The sequence below is a fragment of the Corylus avellana genome, chromosome 10 (genome assembly GCF_965113065.1).
Source record: "Corylus avellana chromosome 10, dhCorAvel1.hap1.2, whole genome shotgun sequence".
In the NCBI taxonomy this organism is placed as follows: domain Eukaryota; kingdom Viridiplantae; phylum Streptophyta; class Magnoliopsida; order Fagales; family Betulaceae; genus Corylus; species Corylus avellana.
In genome coordinates, this window is record NC_142499.1 from 6650557 (window position 1) to 6659605 (window position 9049).

At 33.4% G+C, this 9049-nt stretch overlaps 1 protein-coding gene across 1 annotated transcript; it reads left to right on the forward strand.

The window, feature by feature from the left end:
- The first annotated feature begins 1774 nt into the window (after positions 1-1774).
- On the forward strand, positions 1775-2824 carry LOC132162239 (MADS-box transcription factor PHERES 1-like). The gene has a single exon (XM_059572501.1). The coding sequence runs from the start codon at positions 1775-1777 to the stop codon at positions 2822-2824; it is 1050 nt and encodes a 349-aa protein (XP_059428484.1).
- The last annotated feature ends 6225 nt before the right edge of the window (positions 2825-9049 follow it).

The window sequence follows — 9049 nt, forward strand, 5'->3', positions numbered from 1 at the left end:
TTTTACCTTGGGAGGAAATATCTTGCTTAAGGATTTAACTCCCGGAAAGAATCAAAGTCCAATATTAATCTCACCTATATCTATTTGATGTACATGATTTCACATTATTAATGTTACATGCTTTTGCTTAATTTAGTTGTGGTAGCTACGATCACTAGTGATGCTTATTATACATGACTTCTTGTTTCTTCATAGTTCTTGGTGGTGAAAAAAATACTATACAGAATCACTGGCAATTAATTCTTAAAAAAAGTCATGATAATACCTAAATTTAAAGCTAATTGACCTTAAATCCACATGAGATGCACTTGTCAAGAAGAGTAAAATAAATGTAAGCCTATTTTTTTCTTTGACCGGAGCAAATGATTGGAGTTGGAATGAGATTTTTAAATGCTGTTACAGAACTCCATCATAATCATCATAAACTGGGGTGGAAGAAACTATGCAAAGATTCATATACAGATATGTTTGATCACTTCAGCTCATAATAAAAGCAGAGAAGAAGGGATTAAACTTGTGAGGATTGAGATAAGAATAGAGGGGTGAACATCCAAGAACTAATCAATCACTTAAGGAATGAATTTACACATATCCAGTAATCAAACAATGGGTTTAAAATTTTAGTTTTTTGAACAACTAAATTTCTGAAAGGATGATTCATTCTAATTGACATAAGAGTTGTTCAAAACTAAATTCATGAAGATCTTAAACAACAGAAAACCATTCAAGCTCAACTTTATTTCCAAGTTTTTATGCTGAATTTTTCATTGTTATGAAGAATAACAGTGGTTTGTAAATCAGTTGATTCTGGTGTTTCACAGATATAAACACCATTTATATTTATAAGAATGTAATAGAAATTCAATTTATGCTATATAAAATACAATATTACACTCTTGTTGTTCATCCCCACCAAAAAGTATGCACCATTAAATGCACAAGCAACCTTAAGATACACAAGTGTCTAAATAAACTTGCTGTTGTGCATATATAGATAGATTTCAAATTTCAAATGCTGAGTTAATTAATGTGCATTAACCAATGGTAAAACAGTAGATTGCCTTCGATAAAACAGTCAAAGCTCTTATTAGAAAAATCCAAGTGAATTTATTTAGGTTTAAGAAAGAACAATATTGGGTTAGATTATAAATATGGTCTTATCTCTCAAGAAAACATGGGAGTGTGGCTGCAACGCAACCGAAAACCACGCTCTAATTTATTGAAACCGATCGACGATATACATTTTTATTGTTACCCGTAAATGGGAATGGACAGTTAAGATTAATTTTCAAATTTGATCTCCAAACATTTCAGCCCATTAGATGCTCTTTCCTCTGTTGGCAGTGTTGAAGATCACTAGATTAGTTTTCTATCCATTTCACTTACTGATATAGATATATATAACCTCTATCAATGAAGGTTATGTGTGAAATTTAAACCATTAAAACAACCAAATGCCTAGAAGGGTCCAGATATACTTTCCAAACCTAGCATTAAATTATAATGAATTTTCCTATCTCAGCCAGCAATAAAACTAATTTCTCCTACTCAGACACCATAATCTCATAATCTTCAGTGATAGATTTTTAACCAATAGGAATAATAGTTTTAATGTTCAAAACGTCCTTGAACTCTCTCCATTTTCTTATTTTCCAATTTTGACCCTAAAATATAAAGGGTTCAGTCTTATCCATGATTCCTATATATACTATACTTGGTTGGTGGAGCAAGTAGAATCAAAGAGCAAGGATTTGGAGCCACCAAAGCACTAGCCATGACAAGGAAGAAGGTAAAACTTTCATGGATTGTGAATGATAGTGCAAGGAAAGCTAGTCTCAAAAAGAGGAGGATAGGATTGTTAAAAAAAGTCAGTGAGCTGACCATCTTATGCGGTGTAAGTGGTTTTGCCATCATCTATGGTCCGGACGATGAGGAGCCGGCGGTGTGGTCGTCCCACCAGGAGGTAGGACAACTGCTGGCAAGGTTCCAAAGCTTGCCGGAAATGGAGCAGTGCAGGAAAATGATGAACCAAGAGAGTTATCTCCGGGAGAGGGCAACCAAATTCCTAGAACAACTAAGGAAGCAACAGAGGAAGAACAAAGAGATGGAAATGGGACATCTCATGCAACAAATCCACCAGGGTAGGAAATTGGATGAACTTGAAATGAGTGAAATGACTGGTTTGGCTTGGTTTTTGGAGCAGAAGATGAAAGATGGTGGGAAAAGGGTGGAATACTTTCCGCAAAATCCTCTTGCCCCAGGTTCTTTTCCTCCCCCCGAGAGTGCAGCACCTGCCGCAGAGGGAAAGACTCCCACAGAGGGTTACATGTGGGATCAGTGGTTCATAGACATGGTGAACCAAAATGAAAACGTTGCTGGTACCAGCAGCAGCATCAGGAGTAATATGGGGCTACCACAACATGCATATGTTGGTGATCCTTATGATAACCTTGGAGGAGGCAGAGGTGGGATTGAGATGGGGCTGCCTCATGGGAATTACAATGGAAGTGAGATGGGAGGCCTGCCCTATGGAAGTTTTGGATTTAACATTGGTGTGAGTGACATATGGCTGCAGCCTCATGGGAGTTTTGGAGGCACTGGTGTTGGAGGTGATGTGGGGCTGGGGCTGCCTTATCATGGGAATATGAATGTCAGTGCTGGTGCAAATGATATGAGGCCCAGCATGCTTCATGGTAACATTGGCAGCAGCAGTGGTGGAAGTGAGATGGGGCTGCCTCAAGGCTTTTTTACTGGAACTGGAAGTGATGCCGGTGAGCTGCCTTATGATGCCTCCAAACCATGGCCTAACTTTTTCTCTCCTTAGATTGCAATGTGATCTTTAGTGTTGTTGTTTTCCTTTTATGGAATCATGCATGTCTCATTCTTGTATGCTGAGAAATGTCTGCATTCAGTCATTTTCTGTTTCTCTCCATTGATTTTTAAGTAACAGTGATGTCTCTTTTTGGTTTATACATATAGGTATAGTTATATAGACAAACTGAAGCATCCTAATGCCTGGGAACAAAATGAGAAGTGTTTTATAATTCCATGTATTCTATACCAAAAGGAGATGAAAAATGCTATTTAAGTAAATGCCTTTGCTATGTATTCTTGGCTCGCTCCTCTGCATATCAAGATAAAGGATCCACAACAATTATCTGTCCAACTGCTAGCGATTCGAGCAAATAATTCGAGTAAATTTTGAGTTGTTTGGCCACCTACCCAAAGAGGTGAGTCTCATATTGCATGTTCAAATTGCTCACAATTCGAACAAATAATTTTTGTGAATCTCAATCCTATCATACCATTGATGCAGTGTATTTATAAAAGAAACTGAATATCTAGCCAAACAACTGTATCGCCTTAGAATGGTTGCCAAATGTCCATTGCACTTGAAGAGGGAAAATGTAATTGGATTTGGACATGCCTAGATGAGTATCCAAAATGGCAACAAATATGTGTACATTTAAGGTGAAGTTACAGCAAAAGAATGTAAATCATTAAATGTTGATAATTTGTACAAATTAGAATCTAATCATTTCGTTATTGTATTTTTCTGCCATAAAATAAAGGCTACCAAACCAAAAAATTATTACCTATTAACTAGGTAACATCGGTGCTTTCTCTTTTGGAACAACCGACTCTCTCTCTCTCTCTTGTATAGCTTTTTCCGCTACCATGTAACAACCCAACCAAGACATTGAGCATCCTGCCAGCATGCATTTAACACTTCTATTTTTTATACTACATCCTCAGCTCAAGAGATAACTCCGATGCTTAAACCATTGATGTTGGAGTGGATCCCTTACTGTAAATGGTCCGATGGAACCGGGCTTGTGGGCCAAGTTTCAACCTTTCCATGTGAGTTTTGTACGTTGTGCGGGCACAATTCCCAACAGTTAGAATTCTTCATTCTTTTATGGCTAGGAGTGGGAAGATTGGCTAATTTGGCTTATCTTGTTATTAAACTTAAGATAAGCTTAGTTACCAACTAGTTTATTATCATTGTTATCTCATTATCGCCATGCATGTTTTTTTAAATAGAATTAATAAAAGCTTCGATGAAATTTGGCTCAACAACTCGTTGTTAAGGGGGGGAAATTTGGCTCACAATCGCAAGATTGTAATAGAGATGAACATGGAAAAGGCCCAGTTCACCCAAGGTAATGCCTTTTTCTTTTTTTTTTCTTTTTTTTTTTTTTTAAGGCGTTTAAAATTTATTAGTAATTCTAGACTGCCATACTTTTCTAATTTCCTATCTTGAATCAAATTGTTTAAGCCAATTTTTTTTTTAAAAAAAAAAAAAAAAAAAAAGAAAAAGAAAGAAAGAAGAGTTGATTGGGCCACCAAAAGCCCAAGAGCCATCTGGGCTTTTGGCACCAAGGGTTGAGTCCAAAAGTCACAATGGGCCACCACATTTCTTTGTTTGTTTGTTTTGTTTTGTTTTTTTTTTTTTTTTTTTTTTTTTTTTCTATTGTATCCTGCCCGTAAGAGAAAAAATGGCTACACCGCCCAATTGGGCTCATCCGAATGTTACACAGCTTTTTTCCTTTTCTTTTTTATTGTCTCACACCCAAAAGAAAGAAGAAAAAAAAAAAAATTGTTGTTGGTAGGGAAGCTCTGAAATAAAGCTTTGATATGATGTACGTTGAGACATCACTTGAATTCAAAAAATACTCATTTTTGTGTATACCATCTTATGAGGTTTAATCACATGCACTAGCACCATAAAAGCGGCCGGTTATTAATCGGCTTTCTCCGCCATCCAGGTGTCCAGCCATGGAACAGGCAGTTAGGCTTTCCACCTATCCGTCCATGATGAGCGGACAACGGGGGCCTAAATAACCAAAATTACATACTAAATCGACACCGTTTCATCTAATATATTAGAAGTGAAATAATAATAATTATTATTATAATAATAATCAGCAAGCTTTCTCCGTTCACATCAAGAATCCTTTTATCTTCTTAAAAGGAAACAAAAAAAACAAAAAGCCAATTGGTAAAAGTTTTGTCATGGAATAAATTTATAACAAGAATATCCCCACCCTCCAAATGAAGTATATATATAGCTCAAGTATATAACACGTAGCCAAGTGTAGGTTCCAGCAAAAAAGAAAAAAAAAAAAAAAGTTTTGTTACGTACAATCAGTGTACTTAATAATAAACTATATTATATAATTACATATAAATATATAAATATATAAATATATAGGTGAAGCATGCTCAATCCTAAGTTCATCATCACTAACCAGTCTAAACTTTTTACCTTTTTTTTTTTTACCCGAATTTTCATTTGGTTGCCGGGCACTAACACACAAGATTATCATATTATTAGTTTGTTAATGAAAATGTTATCCACCAATGAGAGATGTGAGAGAGCTGTGTAACCTACTTAATGATGTGCAATAAAATTATTGACCCAATAATTATTCTAATTAATAATTAAAAATAATAATAATTAGAAGCCCACCCACTGGCTTGTTGGTCCCCTCCCTCCATCACAGGAAAGAATCTCAAACTGTTAGGGCAGAATTCAAGACAGATTATATATATAAAAGTTGAAGAAGAATCGAATGGGGAGATATTTTATAATTTTTTTTTTTTTTGGTAAGAAGATATTTTATAATTTAAATCAAGTTAATGGTGTACAAGATCTAATCCCACTAATGGCAAAAGACAAATATTGGGAAACCCTGATCTAATGGCTTAGTGGCAATTCCATTTCATCCACGCGTATACTACTTTCTGAGTAATCATTTCTCTTAAAGTCAGAAAAAAATAAATAAACAATTTTTTTTTTTTTTTTAAAATTGATGTGGGCAATATATATATATATATATATATATATATATATATATATTGTGTGTGTGCGCGCTTCCCACACAAGAGGAAATAGAAGAGGAATTCGTACTAGTGACCTCCGCTTCATGAGGCGTGGTTTACAATCGATTGAGCTACACTTTTGGGACGCTTCATCTTTGAGCTTACGCACACAATAAAAACAATAAAAAGTATTTGTAGTTTAATCTCTCCTTTTCCCTACCTAATTTTTTTTTTTTTTTAATATAATTTGCTTGACATTCTCTGAATTATAACTCTAATTAAATTTGAAAATAAAATCCATTTTTATTCAAGTTGTTTGATAAAATAAAAGACTGATCAGTACTATATATCATGTATCCTGTTAAGTATAACTAATAACTTTCTTTTACAACTTGAAATGTTTTCTTGTATATCTCCCCTAATTAAATTAATATTGGTAAAAAAAAACAATCATAATGATGTATAACCAAGTATTTGAAGGAGCACTACCCATAAAAAATATTCAGTAAATTTGTAACTTTCAAACCTATATAATTAGGTCAAGGTCCATTGCTTAATGCGTTTTCTTAACGTGAAAAATATTCGTTTATTAAAGCTTTTGCTTTATGCATTTGGTTTTCTTTTCTCAAAACAAAAACATTAATAAATAATTCGAATGCAAAACGCTTTTAAAAATACAAAAATAATTTTTACTTTTGCTTTATATTAACACAAAGAGGACTCCCTAAAATGCATTAACAAACAAAACTCATGGCTAAAATAGTTAAACCAAAAACAAAATACAAGTGATAAATAATGAAAACCACAAATAATATAAATATTTGAAGGAGTAGTACCATAGTGCTGAAGTGAATATTCACAAAGATTTGACCTTCACTTTAGTGAATTTTTAACTACTAAATAATCTTTATAATTTGGCTAAAATTCCATCCCTTAATGTGTCTTTATAGTGTGGGAGATCTTCTCTTAATCAAGCCTTCCATTGTTGAAATACTTTTTGATTTTTTAAAAATAATTTTTTCAAATAATTAAAGCTATAAATTAATGAATTGAGAGAATGTTGCATTAGTTTATTTATATGAGTTATCAACTATCTCTAACAGCCATGTTCTCAAAGCAATCACTTATAGAACTTGAGTGACTTGATCTATGCAAAATAATAAGAATAAAAATCAATTAGAGCTAAGTAACAAAATTATCAAGCTTAATTTACATATTTTCTTAACCTCTATCGTTAGTGAGTCATTACCCGTAATTATAATAAGATAGAATTAATAAATAGGAAAAATTTCACTAACATCGTTAAACTTTTCATTACTTTTTGCAATCTCCTTCTAAAATTCAAAAATTTTCAATTTAACGCATAAAACTTTAAAAAATTTGCAATCTCTCCACTCTGTTAGGATTTTCCGTTGAATCCTAATGAAGGGGTGAGAAATAACCAAAATACCCTCATATTTTTTTTTTTAAAAAAAAATTAATTTAAGTGCAAATTTGTAATTTTATAAAGTTTACATGGGTATAAGAGTCATTTTATCCTTTGACCGTCTGATTATTCCCAAATCCAAACGGAAGGGGTAAGATTACAGAAAATTGAAAGTTTGATACAGTAATTGAGAATTTTTGATCTTTGGGAGAGAGATTGCAAAAGTGGCGAAAGTTTAGAGGGTAAAGTGAAGTTTTCCCTAATAAATACTAATTAATATTTTGAATAAATAAGTATTTCTACCAACATGATGTAATCCTAAATCCTGAGGTTATTAAACCTTATCAGGAGAATATGGTAAGTAGTAGTAATTAATAGAATCAAGTACTCTTATATTGAGAATCTAGTATTGTTATGGGTTAGGAGTCTAGGTGGGTAAATATTATCAATCTATGTTCGTTATATACATTAGTAGGGATCGTTGTATAATATTTAAATGACAAATACTTTTTTGTTTTTAAAAAATAAATGTTCTAATAATTAAAGCTGTAAATTAGTGAAATTGAGAGAATGTTGTGCAAGTTTATTTATATGAGTTATCAACCATCTCTAACAACCATGTCCTGAAGCAATTAGTTTTTTAACACAAGACCTATCAACGACGAGAAAACACAAAGGAGGGAAGAACGGCTCCCTTTCTTGTCCCTCTTTCTCCTAATAGCAATGCTCGGTGTCTTATCTGTAGTCTCTTTTAAACTCCGTTTATGGCGGTTTTGTTTTAGATCTAGTTTTTCAAACTCATATCCACTCGTCTTCACCAGCAAAGGCGTGTCTTCACGGGGATGTCTACGATGTCATACTCTTCCGCTACAGTTTGTATTGAGGATTTTGTTTTTTAAGTTTTTGTTTTGATTTTTTGTTATTTTTGTCCTGGTCTTTGGGTCGAGGACGTGAGTTGTTTTCCTGACCTTTTAGGCCGAGGAGGAGTAAATCGGTGTGGGAGATTATCTCTCATGTTCGAAAAATAAAGTTTGAGAATTTGGGCTACCTATATCTTAGATCTAATCCGCCCAGAACAAATCTATTTCATAACTGTAATTGTATAAGGTTAGCGGAAGCTAGAGTTATAGATAGTACTTGATTGTAAGAATCTTCCGATTGTATCTATGATTTTGTAACCTCACAATTTTTTGCTATGATTTATCAGAGTTTTACGCTTTGTGATATAAGAGCTTTATACTCTTGATCTTTTATCAATGAAATCTGACAAGATTCCCGTTAAAAATAAATAAATAAATAAATAACCATGTCCTGAAACCAATCACTTATAGAACTTGAATGACTTGGTCTATGTAAAATAATAATAATTAAAAAAAAAAAAAAAAAAAACAAACAATTAGGGCTAAGTAACAAAATTCTCAAGCTTGATTTAATTAATTTTCACCTCTACCGTTAGTGAGTCATTACCAGTAATGTTTTGAAATAGAGTAAAACTTTCATCAGTTAATCAAAGATAAAGTAATTTCTCCATCAAAATAACATCACATATACATTTGGGAGTTTCTTCAGCCAAATCCTATCTATGACTTTCTGTTTTGCAAGCAAAGCAAGTGAATGAGTAGGCATTTTACAATTCCTACTAATAGAAACACACTACCATCCTTTGAAATCCTATAAAACCGTTCTCGTGTCCTCCAGAATATGCCCAAACTGGGTGCCATTGGTCTCTTCTCCTACCACAGCCTTCACAACTATTTGAGCATCCCCCTCCAAAATTAAACATTGAATACCGATGTG

What these genes read in the sequence shown, in the direction of transcription:
- LOC132162239 (XM_059572501.1), top strand. Translation starts at nt 1,775, where the DNA reads ATGACAAGGAAGAAGGTAAAACTTTCATGGATTGTGAATGATAGTGCA.